At 61.3% G+C, this 17,843-nt stretch overlaps 2 protein-coding genes across 10 annotated transcripts in view; one reads left to right on the top strand and one right to left on the bottom strand.

Annotated features, from left to right (window-relative positions):
• Positions 1 to 4,072, bottom strand: part of ZNF276 (zinc finger protein 276) — a 20,357-nt gene extending 16,285 nt beyond the window's left edge. The window contains exons 1-4 of one of the 4 annotated variants that reach the window (XM_055364597.2): positions 3,977 to 4,072; positions 1,680 to 1,983; positions 1,340 to 1,386; positions 814 to 1,263 (exon numbers count right to left, since the gene is read on the bottom strand). In XM_055364597.2, the coding sequence (XP_055220572.2) occupies positions 814 to 1,263; positions 1,340 to 1,386; positions 1,680 to 1,963 (781 nt within the window). In that variant the 5' untranslated portion in view covers positions 1,964 to 1,983; positions 3,977 to 4,072. Of the gene's footprint in view, positions 1 to 813; positions 1,264 to 1,339; positions 1,387 to 1,679; positions 1,984 to 2,668; positions 3,020 to 3,242; positions 3,360 to 3,976 lie in introns of those variants that run through there. The other 3 variants (XM_063700407.1, XM_055364595.2, XM_055364596.2) reach the window with 3 other exon arrangements.
• On the top strand, positions 3,658 to 17,843 carry VPS9D1 (VPS9 domain containing 1). Of its 6 annotated transcripts, none has more exons than XR_010131650.1 (15): positions 3,658 to 3,796; positions 5,455 to 5,530; positions 8,113 to 8,205; positions 8,311 to 8,473; positions 12,210 to 12,321; positions 12,415 to 12,477; positions 12,835 to 12,887; positions 12,965 to 13,052; positions 13,568 to 13,653; positions 13,970 to 14,394; positions 15,074 to 15,203; positions 15,545 to 15,761; positions 16,024 to 16,123; positions 16,449 to 16,553; positions 17,023 to 17,843. XR_010131650.1 is itself a non-coding variant. In XM_055364594.2 (15 exons), the coding sequence occupies exons 1-15, from the start codon at positions 3,698 to 3,700 to the stop codon at positions 17,114 to 17,116; spliced, it is 1,893 nt and encodes a 630-aa protein (XP_055220569.1). In that variant the 5' UTR covers positions 3,658 to 3,697; the 3' UTR covers positions 17,117 to 17,843. The 6 variants fall into 6 exon arrangements, 4 of the variants coding, with proteins under 4 accessions (XP_055220569.1, XP_055220568.1, XP_055220567.1 ...); XR_008672396.2 differs by having other exon boundaries at positions 15,071 to 15,203; XM_055364594.2 differs by having other exon boundaries at positions 8,116 to 8,205; positions 15,545 to 15,753.

The raw sequence follows: 17,843 nt of genomic DNA, 5'->3' as shown, positions 1-17,843 counted from the left end.
CAGATGCCCACCACCATGCCTGGCTAGTTTTTGTATTTTTATTAGCGATGGGGTTTCGCTATGTTGGCCAGGTTGGTCTTGATCTCGTGACCTCAAGTGATCCACCCACCTCAGCCTCCCAAAGTGCTGGGATTACAGGTAGCTACGTTTTTTGGAAGCTCCCCTGAAGACTCAAAGTGGGAACTGAGTGCTCAGGTGGGGACAGGTGCACAGAGCACACACGACAAGAGGCCGGAGGGAAACTGGCCCTGGCCCTCCTAAAACAACATCCAGGAGCAGCTGCACCAGCCCACAGTGCTATGGGTTCTGGGGCCCAAACAAAGGCCTTGTGTTTCCCCTCAGCCTGTCAGCAGAGAAAGCTGCGCCACAGTGGCCCACACCAGGGTGTCACCAGGCGGCTGGCTGAGTGCCAGGAAATGACCTGCAGCTGGCCCAGCGCAGCAGCCACAGAGGCAACGGCCATTCTCTTCTCCCACGTCCACAGACAAGGCCCCATTCTTCTCTCTTCCTCAGTCCCCTCAGCCCCAAGCACAGGCTTAGAAAAAGACTAGACAGCTGATGAGCGTGTCTCCACAGAAACTGCTGGAACAGAGCCCTGCTCACAGAGGAGCAAGAGGCGGAGACAGGCTGGCCGCCCCTCCCTGCTCTCTGGATGTGGTGAGCAGCCGCAGGCAGAAGCCCCAAGCTCTGCTCCTTCTCACACCACACCCCAGCCACCACCTAGAGCAGTGGAGACATTCACTTTCTGCTGAAAACCCTGCCCCACTGAGGAGCACACATCCTGGTCTAGCACCAGCAAGAGGTGCCTCCTACCTGGGGCCCTGCAAAGGGGCAGGCTTGGCTGAGGTGGGAAGCCCGACCTGGGCCCCACCGCATCGCTGTCCGAAGGAGGCTGGGCCACATCCGTGCTGGGCAGGGTCTTGGTCTGAGCCCCAACTGGGGTCCCTGTCCCTCTACCCTGGGAGGTCTGAGGGGCATCCCCAGGGTTCCACCCTCGGTGCTGGGGCAGCCGTGGCGCCGTCTCTTTGTCCCATGGCCACTTGACTGCCAGCGCACTGTCCAGCAAGAATGCCTTGCAGCTGGAGCTGGTGTCCATGGTGTAGTCGTGGCCCTGGTCGCAGCCCCACACGACCTGGATGACACCGCAGTACTCGGAGGACAGTGTCCTCTGAAGGTGGGGCAGGGCCCTGCAGCTGGCCGCATGTCCGTGCACCCACCCCACCAAGCCGTGCAGGCACTGGGGGCTGGATGTGATCAGATCCACTGCAGAGAGTCAACAGAGATGTCAGATCCACGGCTGGTCGGCACCCAGCCCACCCTCCACCGGGGGAGGACTCACCCAGACACGCTCCCTCCTCTGCCCCTGTTGGGGGCTGGGCACCGACCCTGCAAAGGATCAGTGTGGCCATGAGCAGGACAAGCAGGCGGAGGTTCACAGCGCTCGTCGTACGGGACCCTCTCGAGGTCTCAAACCTCCATAGGTAACCTTCTCTTCCCTCACCCCAGCTCCTCCCAGTTCATCTCTCCACAACAGTCCCAGGGCTGTTCGCACTGAACCTGGGCATGGCCCATTCCCCCCACCCAGAGGCTCCCGCCGAGGCACGCCCTGTCCCTCTGTCAACACCCGTCACACTGCAGTACTGACAGCCTGAACGTGCTCTGAACAGACTAGGGCGTACTTTGCACAAGGCTTCCGGCGACCAGCCGGGGAGGCGTTGATCCTCTGCAGGAAGGACTTGAGAAGGCTGTGACACTGGTAGAACTGGGCGTGGCAGCTCTTGCAGACAAACGGAGACAAGGTGGGGTCCTGGCGGACAGCCACACCAAGCAGGCGCTGGAAGTCCCGTACGAGCACGCGCTCCTCTGCGGATGGCCTCTCCATGCTCGCTCCAGGCGCCCTCTCGGAGATGCTCCGCAGGCTTCTCGAGGAAAACTTCCCGTGGCAGAGGCGACAGTGACCCATGGCGAGAGCCCGGCCTGCTCCTGCACAGAGCGGCAGGAAGTGTTAGCAGCTGGCAAAGGAGGCTCCTGAGCACAGGGCGTCCCGGACTCCAGGTCCGAGGGCAGCGCCTGCATCGCCCTTCGCGCGGCTCCCGGACACAGCCAGCGGCTCGGGCGCGCGGCTCTCGGCGGGACAAGCCGCCCTGTGGGGGATGCGGCCGCTGGTCCAAGAAATCTTTCAAATTTCAAAGGCCTCTAAGGCCTCTCCAGCGAAGCAACTTCAAGAGTGAAACCTGGAACTGCACCCTCCTCCCAGCGACCGCGAGACCCGGGGCAGGCGCTGCGCCCTCCAGGAAACGCCGCGGTTTCCTGTCTGCCAATTGCAGGTGCCGCCTCCTTTCCTGCTCCCCGAGGGCACGAAGCAGGGGAGGGCGATTCCCACGCGCGGGCACCCCAGGGCGACCTGCCCGCGGTGACAGCGCTCCTCACGCCGGGTCCCTTCTGGTCGAGCCCGCGGCCGGGGAGGCCGGGCCGGCGACGCCGGCGTCACGGAGCGCGAGGAAAACCGAGCCGGCCGCCCAGCGCCTATCCAGACGCAGCCCCGAGTCCGCTACGCCCTTGGCCGGGTGGAGGGGAGGCCGCGCCGGCTTCCGGGCGTCACTGCAGCTCCTCCCACGCGCAGACCCTGCCGCGACCCCAGCCCGCCACGCCCGGGCCGCGGACCCACCTGCCTCATCCGCGCCGTCCTCGCCCGCGTCCCTGCAGGACCCCACCGGGCCCCAGGCGCGCCGCGCCGTCGCCCCGTCCACCCTCGGCCCGCCGCTAAGGGAAGGGCGGCCCCGAGTCCGGCTGACGCCGCCGCCGTCCGAGGCCCCGCACCGGCGGGACGCCCCAGGGGACAGGAAGCGGCCCAGCCGGTCCCGCTTCATGGCAGCGGAGGACGCCAGCAGAACCCCGCGGGTGCTGCCCGGCCCGAGGTTCCTAGAGGACCCGGCGTTAGGCTCCGCTCGGCGCGCTGGAAGCTAGGCGGGGCGGGGGAGGGGCGGAGCGAGAAGCAAAGCGAGGCGGGCGGGCGGGCGGGGCGGGCCAGGGGCCAGGGGCGGGACCCCGCCGGCCGAGGTTCCACGCGCGGTGCCAGCGCCCCCGCTCGTACCGCTCCCCTCTCCGGCCCGAGGGCGGCCGTGCCCGCCTCTGTCGCCAATGGAGCGCCGGCCTGGGGCGGGGCGGTGGGCGGAGGGGCTCGCCGAGACCTCACGACGAGTCCTCCAGGGAGAGGCGACGCGGCCCTCCCCGCCTCTTACCGTGGGAGACGGAGACGCGGGGCGGGCAGGCGCCGGCGGAGGCCACGCGGCGCGCAGGTGGCGGGCGGGCTGCAGAAAGGGGAGGGGAGCCGGGGTCTCACGTAGAGAGGGGCCTGGCTGCCGCGGTTAGACGCCCATGGCAACTCCGTGAGGGGCCCTGCCGCGGTTAGACGCCCATGGCAACTCCGTGAGGGGCCCTTCTCGCCAGCCCCGTCTCAAGACGGCGAAGGGGCCCGGCTCCGTCGCGACAACCCACCCGGACTCTGCCGCCCCCGCCACTAACACCCGTGGGGCCCGCAGTACGCGCGGAGGGGGCCCGTCGCCGGAAGTGCGGCCGCGTCCCTTCCGGCGGTCCGCTGCTCGGGCGACTCCAGCACCAGCGCCGGCTGCGTTCCGGGCCTCCGGCCGCCCGTCCAGCCCTTCGGCTACCGCCGCCGCCTCCCCCGCCCGGCGCCATGGCCGCTGCGGCCGGGGACGGCACGGTGAAGCCGCTGCAGAGCGCCATGAAGCTTGCCAACGGGGCCATCGAGCTGGACACCGGCAACCGGCCCCGGGTGAGGCGGGGCGGGGGCGGGGCTTGGCCGCTGAGGGTGGCCCCTGGAGGGACCCCCGCCCGGGGAGGGCGAGGACGGGGCCGGCTCGGGCTGGAGACTTGGGAGCGGGCGCCAACCGGGATCCCGGACCGCGGTTCCCGGGCGAGGACGGGGGCGGGGCGCAGCCGGGCGTGCAGTGACCTTGGACAGCTCAGATCCTGCGGGCCTTGGCTTTCCAGTCCGCTCGCTGAGCCGGTGCATCAGAGCCTGGGCTCCACCTGTAGAGGAGATGTAGCAGGAGGGTCCGCCAGGCCACCTTCCAAAATCCGAGTGACGAGTAGGTCCATGCGTTCGTGCATTTTTCTGGGCAGAGATGGTAGATTTAATCCGGTTGCCACAGGGGACGGCATGCAGAGAAAGCCACATGCCTGCTCATTTGTGCTGCTGTTTGCAGTCGTCTTAGGAAGGAAAAGCAGGCCGGAGGGGTGTGGCCCGTTCCTGAGATGGGGCCGAATCTAAGGTTGGCGACTGGGTAGAGAAGCCGGCCCAGCCACACCCAGCTGCCCAAGGAGGGAAGGAGCCTGCCTGTGCCTAGGAGAAGCCTCGTTCCTGAATCTGCTGCTTTCCCCAAGTTGGTTTTTAGGGCAGCAGGTGCCCCCGCAAGTGAGAAATCCTGCCTGGATTATATTTTGTCTTTCTCTCTGAGGCATAGACTTAAAGATAGGTAACTTAACACCTAGGGATAAAACAAAAAAACATAGCATAGTGCTGGGCGCCGTGGTTCACGCCTGTAATCCTGACACTTTGGGAGGCCCAGGCGGTGGATCACCTGAGGTGAGGAGTTTGAGACCAGCCTGGCCAACGTGGTGAAACCCCGTCTCTACTAAAAATACAAAAATTAGCTGGGTGTGGCGGTGCACACCTGTAATCCTAGCTACTTGGGAGGCTGAGGTACGAGAATCACTTGAACCCAGGAGGCGGAGGTTGCAGTGACTCGAGATCCTGCCACTGCACTCCAGCCTGGGCGACAGAGTGAGACTCTGTCTCAACAAAACAAAACAAACCACCATGCTGTGGCTCCGATGACCTGTGCCTTGTCAGAGGGGTCACACAGCCTTGAAAGGTAACAGTTCTAGGCTCCTGTGTGCACTGGAAATACGTAACTCGCAGGTTCTGGGAAAGGGATTTCTCGGAACTTAAGCCGGGAAGTGATTTGAAAACTTCCAGTATCACTCCCTTTGTCCTCTCAGAAAAGTATTTTTTTAAGCCACTGAATGAATCACCCTTGAGTTGCACAAGAAGGAAACAGTGCATAGGATGAAAAATGACAGCAAACTGCTGAGGTCACTTCCCCAGGCCCACTGAATGAGAATATCAGTTCCTGTGCTGGAGAGAAAGGCAGTCAGAGGAGAAAATGAGGTCCAGCTCGTCCCTGGCTCGCTCGCTCTCAGGTCCTGATGTCTTTTCCAAGTCTGGAGAGCAGCGATGCTGCCTGTGCCCCGCGCAGAAAACCGTGTTCCGGCTGCAACTAACCACTGCAGGCTCAATGTCTCTGGGTGTATCTCAGAGATAAGCAGGTGGCGGTGTTCCTTGCTTATCCCACAAGGGCACCTGGCCGGAATAATGGAGTCACTTCCCTCCACTGGCCTGACCCCACTCTTTCTCTTTCCTGGACACAGGAGGCATACACGGAATACCTGAGGAGCATCCACTATATCTCCCAGGTGTTACTAGAAGAAGTGGAAACCACTAAAGGTACGGCTCAGCCAGCCGGGCGCGGTGGCTCACGCCTGTAATCCCAGCACTGTGGGAGGCAGAGGCGGGCTATCACCTGAGGTCAGGAGATCGGAAACCATCTTGGCTAACATAGTGAAACCCCGTCTCTACTAAAAATCTAAAAAATCAGCTGGGCCTGGTGGTGGGTGTCTGTAGTCCCAGCTACTCGGGAGGCTGAGGCAGGAGAATTGCTTGAACCTGGGAGCGGAGGTTGCAGTGAGCCGAGATCACCCCATTGTACTCCAGCCTGGAACAAGAGCGAAACTCCGTCTCAAAAAAAGAAAAAGAAAAAGAAAAAGGCATGGCTGAGCCCTGCTGCTTCCTCCATGCTGGACAAATTGTGGGCATCCTAGCCCTTGATGGGTGCCAGGCTTCGGCGGGGGTCTCTTGTATCCTTCCAGCCTGACCATTTGTAGCAGGTGGACCAGCCCACACTCAGTGTGATGTAGTGGCAGGAAGGGACCAGCATTGTGGGTAAGAAGATGGAGACTGGGGTGTGGCAAGACACTGGCTCCAGTGAGCGGCACAGACGTGGGGCAGCATTCCAGCTGTGGGGTGTGCAAAGGCCCTGAAATAGGAGTGGGCGGGGTGGGGCTGTGTGCATGCCTTGGGTGGAACTGGGGCCGTTCTGGTGTGCAGGGAAACTTGAAGAGGCTTTGAGCTTTGAGGGAGAGGCCAGCCTGGGAGTGGAGCCTCAGGTGAGGACTGAGGATGGCAGTGGCCAGACCACCCAGGATGGGAGCAGTAAACGGCCTCGGGGTGCGTCCTAAAGGTGGAACACAGCAGACTTGCAGGAGGCAGATGGGGCAGGAGCAAACTGGCAAGGAGAGGAATAGCAAGTTCCGCAATGAACACATTAAGTTTGAGGGGCCAGCAGCCACTGCACATAGGATCACAGAAGTCAGGGCAGCCACTGGACATAGGAGCACAGAGGTCAGGGGAGCCACTGGACATAGGAGCACAGAGGTCAGGGGAGCCACTGGACGTGGGAGCACAGAGGTCGGGGGAGCCACTGGACGTGGGAGCACAGAGGTCGGGGGAGCCACTGGACGTGGGAGCACAGAGGTCGGGGGAGCCACTGGACGTGGGAGCACAGAGGTCGGGGGAGCCACTGGACGTGGGAGCACAGAGGTCGGGGGAGCCACTGGACGTGGGAGCACAGAGGTCGGGGGAGCCACTGGACGTGGGAGCACAGAGGTCGGGGGAGCCACTGGACGTGGGAGCACAGAGGTCGGGGGAGCCACTGGACGTGGGAGCACAGAGGTCGGGGGAGCCACTGGATGTGGGAGCACAGAGGTCGGGGCAGCCACTGGACGTAGGATCACACAGGTCGGGGGAGCTAACAGTTGCCCCAGCTCCCTAGGGAGCCGGTGAGCTCGGCTGAGCTCTGGCGCTCCAAGATTGAGCAGTTGGGTGGAGGAGTGGCAGAGGATCTCCTGGGGAGAGCAAAGTCCCAGAAGACAGAGGTACTCCAGTGGCCCACCGTGTCTGGCAAGGTGGGGATGGGTAAGGGCAGTTTCCGGGGGGAGTCGGGGGCTAAGTCAGGGCGGGATGAGAAAATGGGAGTCTATGAGAAGTTTTCTGTGAAAGGCAGCAGGGAGGTGGGTCAGGCGCTGGGGCGGTGGGTCCAGGGGCGAGTCACAGAGAGGCAGCTCCCACGGCGTGCAGAAGGGCTGTGTGAGCAGGTCCATGGTTGCACAGAGGTGCTCCATGCCAAGGTACGGGAAGGCAGGACTTTGGGGACACAGCCGGTGGGAGATGGGTGAGGCGATCCCCTCAGCACGTCCTCATCTCTGTAAAATGGCCACTTCCCAGAGGCCTGCAGTTGCAAGTGAAGCTGAGTGAGCAGTAAAGGCCTGTTCAGGGTCGAGGCTCTGACAGGCCTCGATGAGGGGCACACAGACTTAGCACTCAGGAGGCAAAACCAGGGCTGATGATTAGAAATGAGTGGGTGGGGGGACTTGCCTGGGGTCCATGGTGGGGGCAGGGGGCTTGCCTGGGGTCCATGAGGAATAGTTGGCTTGCCCGGGGTCAGTGGGGGGTGGAAGGGGCAGTGGGCTTGCCCAGGGTCCATGGGGGGGCAGTGGGCTTGCCCGGGGTCAGTGAGGGGTGGTTGGGACAGTGGGCTTGCCCGGGGTCAGTGGGGGGTGGTTGGGACAGTGGGCTTGCCCAGGGTCAGTGAGGGGTCGGGGGGCAGTGGGCTTGCCTGGGGTGAGGGGATGGGGGGGCAGTGGGCTTGCCTAGGGTCAGTCAGTAGGGGGACGGGAGGGACAGTGGGCTTGCCTGGGGTCAGTGAGGGGTGGTTGGGACAGTGGGCTTACCCGGGGTGAGGGGATGGGGGGGCAGTGAGCTTGCCCAGGGTCAGTGGGGGTGGTGAGGGGGACAGTGGGCTTGCCCAGAGTCAGTGGGGGTGGTGAGGGGGGCAGTGGGCTTGCCTAGGGTCAGTGGGGGTGGTGAGGGGGGCAGTGGGCTTGCCTGCCTTTTCCGTTGCCTCATTTTATCTCAGCAGTAAGTAACAGTGGTAGAGCCGACTGCGACCAGGCTTCTTGTCTCTCCCCCAGAAGCTGGGGAAACTGTGCCCCCCGACACCTCCAAGATGCTGAAGCTAGCACAGCAGTGTCTAGAGAGGGCCCAGTCGACGGCCGCCAAGCTTGGTGGGTCTCCTGCAGTAGGCGGCTCTCCTGGGGCATCCCCCAAGCCCGCATCTCGTCTGTGGGATGTGGCCCACTGCTTGACCCCTGGCTACCCATGGCTTGCAGGGAAAACACGCCTGAAGCCAACCATGCCTGCAGCTGCTGCCATCCCCCAGCCTGCCGGCCGACACCGCCGTGTATACTCCGATGAAGGAGGAAAGCTCTCTCCTTTTCTGCCACCCGAGATCTTCCAGAAGCTTCAGGGGGCAGAGTCACAAAGCTGTAAGAAGTAAGATGGACAAGATGGGAGGTGGGATGAGCCTGGGATTGGGTTTTTGAGGCTGAGAAAGATGAGCTGATGACAGCGATTTTTTTTTTTTTTTTTTTTGAGACAGAGTCTCTCTGTCACCCAGGCTGGTGTGCAGTGGCTCGATCTTGGCTCACGGCAACCTCCACCTCCCGGGTTCACACCATTCTTCTGCCTCAACCTCCCGACAGGCGCCCGCCACCACGCCCAGCTAATTTTTTGTACTTTTAGTAGAGACGGGGTTTTGCCATGTTAGCCAGGATGGTTTCGATCTCCTGACCTCATGATGCGCCTGCCTCAGCCTCCCACAGTGCTGGGATTACAGCGTGAGTCACCACGCCCGGCCCCCACATTGCTGGGATTACAGGCGTGAGCCACTGCGCCTGGCCTGACAGCGAATGTTTTTAAAATGAGTCCCAGAATGGGAATATCCCCTGGCCGGACACAAGCAAATGCAGGCGGCCTGGTGGCTCACGCCTGTAATCCCAGCACTGTAGGAGGCCGAGGTGAGCAGATCACCTGAGGTCAGGAGTTCCTGAGCAGCCTGGCCAACATGGTGAAACCCCGTCTTTACTAAAAATACAAAAATTAGCTGGCCGTGGTGGTGTGCACCTATAATCCCAGCTACTCAGGAGGCTGAGTCCAGGAGAATCGCTTGACCCTGGAAGGTGGAGGTTGCAGTGAGCGAAGATTGTGCCACTGCACTCCAGCCTGGGCAACAAGAGTGAAACTCCATCTCAAAAAAAATTAGGCATAGTGGTGTGCCCCTGTAGTCCCAACTACTAGGGAGGCTGAGGTGGGAGGCTCACTTGAGCCTGACAGGTTGAGGGTGCAGTGAGCCGTGATTGTGCCAGTGCACCCCAGCTTGGGCAACAAAACGAGACTCTGTCTAAAAAAAAAAAAAATGACCGGGCGCAGTGGCTCACGCCTGTAATCCCAGCACTTTGGGAGGCCAAGGTGGGTGGATCACGAGGTCAGGAGATCGAGACCATCCTGGCCAACAAGGTGAAACCCCGTCTCTACTAAAAATACAAAAAATTAGCCGGGCGTGGTGGCGGGCACCTATAGTCCCAGCTACTCAGGAGGCTGAGGCAGGAGAATCCCTTGAACCCAGGAGGCAGAGGTTGCAGTGAGTTGAGATTGCGCCCCTACACTCCAGCCTGGGCGACAGAGCAAGACTCCATCTCAAAAAAAAAAAAAAAAATTTAGCTGGGAACAAGAATAAGTTATATATCTATATATATGTAGAAATCCATACATACAAAACTGAGCAGACGAGTTTATAACAGCAGAGCAGATAAAGTTGAAGAGCAAATTCACGTATTGGAAAAAAGGTCAAAAGATAGCTAGAATGAATTACAGAAACAAAAAATAAAGACAGAAAACAAGAGATGGAAAGCCTAACGTGTTCGTTGGAGTTCCAGAAAGAAAATGAGAGGGAGGCCAAGGCAGGCAGATCACGAGGTCAGGAGTTCAAGACCAGCCTGGCTAACATGGTGAAACCCCATCTCCACTAAAAATACAAAAATTAGCCAGGCATGGTGGCGCATGCCTGTAATCCCAGCTACTTGGGAGGCTGAGGCAGGAGAATCGCTTGAACTCAGGAGGTGGAGGTTGCGGTGAGCTGAGATCATGCCACTGCACTCCAGCCTAGCAACAGAGCGAGACTCCGGCTCAAAAAAAAAAGAAGAAAGAAAATGGGAGAGAGGCATTATTAGAAGTTAGAATGGCAGACAGTTGTCTAGAACTGATGAAAGATACAAAGACACAAATGCAAAAAGCCCAGTGACTCCCAAGTGGGAGAGACGAGAAGGGTCCACTCCTCCTGCCCCTGCTCTGGCGGGGCCTGGCTTCCCAGTCCCCTTGTTTCTGCAATGTGGCTTCAGGGCAGGGTGGCCAGGCGTCAGGCTCTGTCTTTCCTCCTTGTCCTCCATTGTCCCTGACAGTGGGAAGGTACGAGGGAACAAAGCTTTCAAGGTGGAGCGGCTGTTGGGAACTGTATAAAGGAGACAGGACACTTCTTCCTTTCATGGGTCACAAACGAATCTGGCTGTTTGGCCCACATAGTACCTTTCAAGCAGGGGTGTCCAATCTTTTGCCTTCCCTGGGCCACACTGGAAGAATTGTCTTGGGCCACACATAAAATACGCTAACACTAACAACAGCCGATGAGCTTAAAAAAAAAAAATTGCAAGGCTGGGCGCAGTGGCTCCCGCCTGTAATCCCAGCACTTTGGAAGGCCAAGGCGGGCAGATTACCTGAGGTCAGGAGTTCGAGATCAGCCTGGCCAACATGATGAAACCCCATCTCTACTAAAAAATACAAAAATTAGCTGGGCGTGGTGGCACATGCCTGTAATCCCAGCTACTCGGGAGGCTGAGGCAGGAGAATCACTTGAACCCAGGAGGCGGAGGTTGCAGTGAGCTGAGATTGTGTCACTGCACTCCAGCCTGGGCGACAGAATGAGACTGACTCAAAAAAAAAAAAAAAAAATTGCAAAAAAACCTCAGTGATTTTTTGAGACAGAGTCTCTATCACCCAGGCTGGAACATAGGCACATGCCACCACACCCGGCTAATTTTTTGTATTTTTAATAGAGATGGGGTTTCACCATGTTAGCCAGGATGGTCTCAATCTCCTGACCTCATTTTCCGCCCACCTTGTCCTCCCAAAGTGCTGGGATTACAGGCGTGAGCCACCGCACCCAGCCCTCAGTGATGTTTTAAGAAAGTTTAGGAATTTGTGTTGGGCCACATTCGAAGTCATCCAGCCTCGGATTGTTGCACAAGCTTGCTTTAACAAGATTCATACTGTTGCCAAACACATATAACTGATTTCCATAGAAGTCCAGTGGTCCAGCTTCTCTTGAAAAACCAAAAGTCCGGCCGGGCACGGTAGCTCACGCCTGTAATCCCAGTACTTTGGGAGGCCGAGGCGGGTGGATCACGAGGTCAGGAGATCGAGACCATCCTGGTTAACGCGGTGAAACCCCGTCTCTACTGAAAATACAAAAAAATTAGCCGGGCATAGTGGCGGGCACCTGTAGTCCCAGCTACTCAGGAGGCTGAGGCAGGAGAATGGCATGAACCCGGGAGGCGGAGTTTGCAGTGAGCCGAGATTGCGCCACTACACTCCAGCCTGGGCGACAGAGCAAGAGTCCGTCTCAAAAAAAAAAATAAAAGAAAAACCAAAAGTCCTGGCAATACCAAAACCTGTGTTTTCTTTCTTTTTGTTATTTTTTGTTTTTGTTTTCTTTTTTTGAGACAGAGTCTCACTCTATCACCCCAGCTGGAGTGCAGTGGCCAGATCTCGGCTCACTGCATCACCTCCCGGGATCAAGCAATTCTGCCTCAGCCTCCCGAGTAGCTGGGATTACAAGTGTGCACCATGCCAAGCTAATTTTTGTAGTTTTAGTAGAGACAGAGTTTCACCATGTTGGCCAGGCTGGTCTCGAACTCCTGACCTCAGGTGATCCGCCCGGCCTTAGCCTCCTAAAGTGCTGGCATTAGAGGCGGGAGCCACTGCACCTGGCCAAAACCTGTGTTTTGGAAGGGCAGGCAAGAAGGGGCAGATGTTGCAGCCCACCCCAGATGGCTCCCCTCCTCTTCCTCCTCACCTCCTGGCCTCAGAGCAATCCGGGAGGATGAGAGAGACTCCTCTGGTGTCCAGACACCACTGGGCTTCCTGGGGTCTAGACAGCAGCTTGTCACATTTCCAGAGAGCTGACGCCACTGGAGGAGGCCTCCCTGCAGAATCAGAAGCTGAAGGCTGCGTATGAGGCCCGAATGGCGCGGCTAGACCCCAGCCAGGCCATGCAGAAAACATCCCTGGTGAGTGGGGGCTAGGGAGGGCCTGGGGGTGCGTGGGCGCGGGGGCGCGGGGGTAGAGGGGAGTCGGCCTTACTCCCTCCTCCCCCCCTCCAGACCCTCTCTCTACAGCGGCAGATGATGGAGAACCTAGTGATTGCCAAAGCCCGGGAGGAGACAGCAGCCTTTCTGACCACCCTGGTGGTCCCTGAGGGGAAACTCAGTGTGGCCTTGAGCCAAGGGCAGAGAAGGGGGCAGCGAGGGGAGCGGAGGTTCCAGGGTCGGGGTACAGGGCTGAGGGGCTTCCCGCTTTGCAGAGGCATGGCCTCAGGGGAAGGCCTGGCCGCCGTCCCTTATGTTCTCTGGCCCGGCTCTCCTGGCTTGAGCGCAGGCTGCCTTCTGCCCCAGCCTTACCTGGGGACAGCCCCTCACCGAGAGGGGGTCCCTGGGACGTCCCGGCCTCTCCGGGTGTGGGACGGGGTTGGGAACCGAGGGCCCGCTCAGATCCCACGCTCGGCCCCTTGACTCTGCACCCAGCTCCAGAGAAAGATGGAGGAGCGCCGGCTACGGCTCCAGGAGGCCGCCAACAGGTGGGACTCCTGCCCGCCCCTGGGGCCGCTGCGGGGAGGGCCTGGCCCCGGCACCCACCGCGTGCCTTTCTTCCCAGGAGGTTTTGCAGCCAAGTCGCCCTGACCCCGGAGGAACGGGAGCAGCGGGCCCTTTACGCCGCCATCCTGGAGTACGAACAGGACCATGTGCGTCCTCCACGGGCCCAGGCTTTGTAGGAGGAGCCCAGCGAGGGGGCGGGGCCAGACGCCAGTGGGAGGGCCCCCGTGGGGGGGCGGAGCCAGAGGCTGTGCGGGGGCAGTGAGGGGCGGGGCCAGAGGCCCGTGGGAGGGCCCGGTGAGGGGGCGGGGCCAGGGCTGCGTGGGGCGGGGCAGAGCGAGGAGGAGAGGCCAGGGGTCGCGTGGGAGGGTCCCAGCGAGGAGGGTAGGGCCAGGGCCCACGTGGGAGGGTCCGGGCCGCGTGGGAGGGTCCCAGCGAGGAGGGAGGGTCCCAGCAAGGGGGCAGGGCCAGGGTTCGCCTAAGGTTTCCCTCGGGTGTGGGTGGGGGCGGGAGCGGGGGCGGGTCGCGGGGCCTGCTGGCGCCGGGTCTCCTGCACCCCAGGACGGGCTCCCACAGTCTCTAGGGGTCGGCACTGGTGGGAGATGAGGCGCGTCCGGTCGTGGCGGACCCACCGTGCTTTCCTTCAAGGCCCCCTGTCCCGTAGGACTGGCCGAAGCACTGGAAGGCCAAGCTCAAGAGGAATCCGGGGGACCTGTCACTCGTGACCAGCCTGGTCTCACACCTGCTCAGGTAGCTGGGCCTTCAGGCCCCACAGAGCCCCTGCGCACCGGCCTTGGGCACCTCTGCCCGGTGCCAGGTGCCGGAGAGGGGCTGGACTGACACAGGGAGCCTGTGCCCGGCCACGTGGACACTGCAGCTCCCTTTGCGCTGAGGACGTTTCCTCGGCTTCTCCAACCTCCCCAGCGGGGGCGGGGGGCAGACTTTCCAACATTCACTGTCAGGAGGTAATGCAAGTCACTTCTCTGAAACCGGGCATAGCGCGGCACCTGTGGATGCCACGGAGAGGCCGAGGCTGGCCGCGTTCTCACGTCCTCTTCTCCCGCAGTCTGCCTGACCACCCGATCGCGCAGCTCCTGAGGCGGCTGCAGTGCTCCGTGTACAGCGCCCTGTATCCCGCCGTGAGCACAGCAGCCGCGCCAGCCCCAGGCTGCTGCCCCCCGACCCCCAACCCCGGAAGCCGACGGCTGCGGCCCTCGCAGAGCCTCCATTGCATGCTGTCCCCGCCCGAGCCCAGCGCAGCCCCGCGGCCCCAGGACAGCCCCCCCACGCCCCCACTCCAACCCGGCCCCGTGGGGTCTCCCTCACCCCTGGGGGACACCGCATCTGGATTGCCAGACAAGGACAGCTCGTTCGAGGACCTGGAGCAGTTCCTGGGGACGTCTGAGCGGCAGGGCCGGGGCCGTGGGGTACAGCCGGAGCCCCAGCTGCAGCAGCTGAAGACCGCGGTGGAGGAGATCCACAACGCCGTAGGTGAGGCCAGGCCCTCCCTGGGAGAGCCGCCGCGGCTCTTCACCCCTGCTTATTGGTCCGTTTCAAGCTTCTGTTTGGGGAAGGGTCTGTTGATCAGAGACTCTGATCAGACTTAGGTCCACCCAGCTCACGCCTCAGCCCTTCTCATTTTGGAAATAGTGTGGTAGAAACGGAGTTTCACCATGTTGGTCAAGCTGTTCTCAAACTCCTGACCTCAGGTGATCTGCCCACCCCGGCCTCCCAAAGTGCGGGGATTACAAGCGTGAGCCACCGCGCCCAGCCCAGAGTTTTCTAAGAACCACTGAGGGAGGCCCAACAGTCCAGGCGGCATTCTCACTGTGCTGCCCACACACTAAGGAACTTGGTCAGGGTCCCCACCCACAGGGGGTTGAATCTAAAGTCTTCCCTGGTTCCTGCAGTTTTGGATAAAGGCCCTTTTGAGAAAAGGATCATTCTCCGGTTTCTTCTCAGGCTGCTAGCCCAACAGGGCAGCAGCTGTAGGTGACAGTTTCCAGTCCCGGACTCCCTGCCCTGGGCCGAGGAGGGTCAGGGGTGGGTGCAGGAGGCTTGAAGGCGGTGGAAAGAGGTTCCTTGGGTGGAGCAAAGCCCCATGGCTTAGAGCCACTTGACCCAGCAGGGGAGGAGCCTCTGTGGATGTCCCCGGCTCTGTTCCCAGCAGACAGGCTGCTCTCGCTGACCCTTCTGGCCTTCGAAGGCCTAAACACAGCTGCCTCCAAGGACCGCTGCCTGGCCTGCATTGAGGAACCCTTTTTCTCCCCGCTGTGGCCTCTGCTGCTGGCCCTGTACAGGTACGGACCCAGCTGTACAACCACCTGTGTGGCCTGGTGTCTTCCAGCCCAGTCCCCCAGGAGGCCTGCCCTGCTCCCTGGCACTGTCTGCTCCCCTCCATCCCCAAGACTCGTGTTTGCTCCCCCTAGCCTGTGCTTTACCCTGGGGCCATCCTCAGGGGCTTCCAGTTTGCAGGTAGGATTATTGCCACTCTCCCGTGCCTGGGGTCTTGGCAACACTGGGGCTTTTTGCTTGAGATACGTAGCCAGTTTTCTCCAGGACTGAGCTCCAGCCACAGCCCTGCTTCTGTCCCCAGGGCAAGGTCCCTGGGGCAGCTTAGCCTGGCCTCTCTCTGCCCCAGGAGCGTGCACCGAGCCCGGGAGGCTGCCCTGAGCAGGAGCATGGAGCTCTACAGGAATGCACCCCCCACCGCCATTGGCATCCCCACCAAGCTCCTCCCCCAGAACCCTGAGGCCAAGGGGGCCACTGGCTACCCCTACTGCGCGGCGGCCCAGGAGCTCGGACTGCTGGTCCTGGAGAGCTGCCCCCAGAAGAAGCTGGAGTGCATAGGTCAGCAGGTTCGAGAGGCAGGGGGAAGGACAGGCTCCCATCCCAGTAGGTGACCTGGAGCCTGTGTCTTCACCACTGGGCTTCTCTTGTCACGTGCCGGTGGGGAGGTTGGGGGACCAGAACAAAAGTGGTGTCTGAGCAACATCGCCGGGGTCACTGCAGCTCTTCCCAGCCGTGCACATCAGGAGGTGGGTGGGTGGGCGGGGTATAAGGGGTGGCTCAGGCTGCTGGACGGGGTTAACTGCCCCTGAAACCCTGTCTGTGGCGCAGTGCGGACCCTGCGGATCATCTGTGTCTGTGCGGAAGACTACTGCCCCACCCCGGAGGCCACACCCCAGGCCGGGCCCCCGCCCATCGCTGCAGCTGCCATGTGAGTCCCAGGAGGGCGAGGTGAGGCCAGGGAGGAAGGGCCCTAGAAAGGCAATGGTCACGGGAGGGACTATCTTCCTGCCCCTTAGCCTTGTGCCAGCCGGCTGCACTGTAGAAGCAGGAGGGCCGTGTGGGCCCAGCCCTGGCTCCGCAGTACGGGAGCTCCCTTTAGGGGCAGCCTCACCATGCCCAGCTGGCTTCCGGTGCCTCTGCACAGAAGGGCACAGAGATGGCGGCCAGCACGGCCAGGATGGCTCCACAGCTGCTGGGTTTGCGGAGTGAGAGGCTCCTGGCACCAACCCAAGGCCGCTATGCCCTCCCGACAGTGGTGCCGATGACCTGCTGCCCATCCTGTCCTTCGTGGTGCTGAGGAGCGGCCTCCCTCAGCTGGTGTCGGAGTGCGCGGCCCTGGAGGAGTTCATCCACGAGGGGTAGACCCTGGCGGGTCAGGGTGGGGGTCTCTGTGTGAAGAGCAGGGACCTCATCCCTCAACCTAAACGGTGGTTGTCAGTAGCAGCTGGGGAGGGTAGCGTGTGGCTCCATCACAGCCATGCCTTCGGGCAGCCCCTGTGGATCCACCTGTGCAGAGTGCCTGCTGCCACATGTCCCGTGGCCCTTCGCTTAGCTCAGCCTCTCCCAGACAGCAGGAGCTGGGGGCTGTCCCCTGAGCAACATCTGCCTGGGGAGGGGATGGGGATCCAGTGCCATCCCTGGCTCTGCCGTCCAAGGACGAGCACATAGTGGGTGGGAAAGGCCTCCTCTAGCCCAGCCGCCCTGACAGCCCCACCTGCCCACCCTCAGCACCCAGGTCCTGAACTGGGAGGGCAGACACTACCTTCTGGAGGGCCGGGGGTGTCCTGTTCGTTCAGATGATACCGGCTGCCCCTGCCATCCATGCAGGTACCTGATCGGAGAGGAGGGCTACTGCCTCACATCACTGCAGAGTGCCCTGAGCTACGTGGAGCTGCTGCCCCGGGGAGGCCTGGCCAAGTAGTACAGCCAGAGCCCAGGGCCCCTGCAGGGCCTGGCCTCGCCTCCCAGGGCTGTCTCTCCTACACCTGGAGCCATGGGATCTACTGAGGACCATCCTGGAGCCTCACACTGCTCTGCACATAGCGGGGGCTTGTCCACTGTGGTGTGCTCTCCAGCTCTTCACCTTCCTCACCTCACATCTGACCCTGGAGCTTGGGGTTGGCACCTCTGCCCCAACAGAATGGGGCTGAATCAGCTCCAGGAGGAACCAGGCCCTGCTCTCCTGTGTAGGCCTCAGAGAGGCCAAGAAGGGAAGCTTCGGGCTTCGGTGGGTGCAGGCTCAGCGATGAACATCTGGCTGGGGCAGCTCCTGGGGAGCATCAGGGAAGAGGGGGCCATGAGCCGGCCAGCAGTGGAGACGGCAGTCCAGTTTCTCTCCCCTCTGACCCCTAGAAGGGGAGTTGTAGCCCCATGAACTAGTTTCTTGTCTGGGTCAGGAACAAGGGCCGGCTGGGGCCTGAGGTGCAGCTGGTGTGAGGGTGTGCTGTTTGCTGATGGGCAGGGACACCCCTGCAGGGTCTCGGGCTCTGAGCCCAGGACATTCCCTGCCCCTTGCTCACCTTGGCTGTGGGCTGTGAACATTCCAGGACCCTGGGCATCTTATCTAGGTCCGTGCAGCCCAAGGGTCAGCCCTCTTGACTGTCACATGCTGCCCCCACCCAGCCTAAAATAAAGAGCTCACTGCTGTG

This window comes from Gorilla gorilla, chromosome 18 (genome assembly GCF_029281585.2).
Source record: "Gorilla gorilla gorilla isolate KB3781 chromosome 18, NHGRI_mGorGor1-v2.1_pri, whole genome shotgun sequence".
NCBI lineage: Eukaryota > Metazoa > Chordata > Mammalia > Primates > Hominidae > Gorilla > Gorilla gorilla.
The sequence above is the reverse complement of the archived record's forward strand: the minus strand, read 5'-3'. Positions and strand labels throughout refer to the sequence as shown.

Coding starts and splice junctions, on each gene's coding strand:
- VPS9D1 (XM_055364591.2), top strand. CDS start 3,698: ATGGCCGCTGCGGCCGGGGACGGCACGGTGAAGCCGCTGCAGAGCGCC. Junction 13,654..13,969: donor CTGGTCTCACACCTGCTCAG/GTAGCTGGGCCT, acceptor CTTCTCCCGCAG/TCTGCCTGACCACCCGATCG. Junction 15,204..15,544: donor CTGCTGCTGGCCCTGTACAG/GTACGGACCCAG, acceptor TCTCTGCCCCAG/GAGCGTGCACCGAGCCCGGG.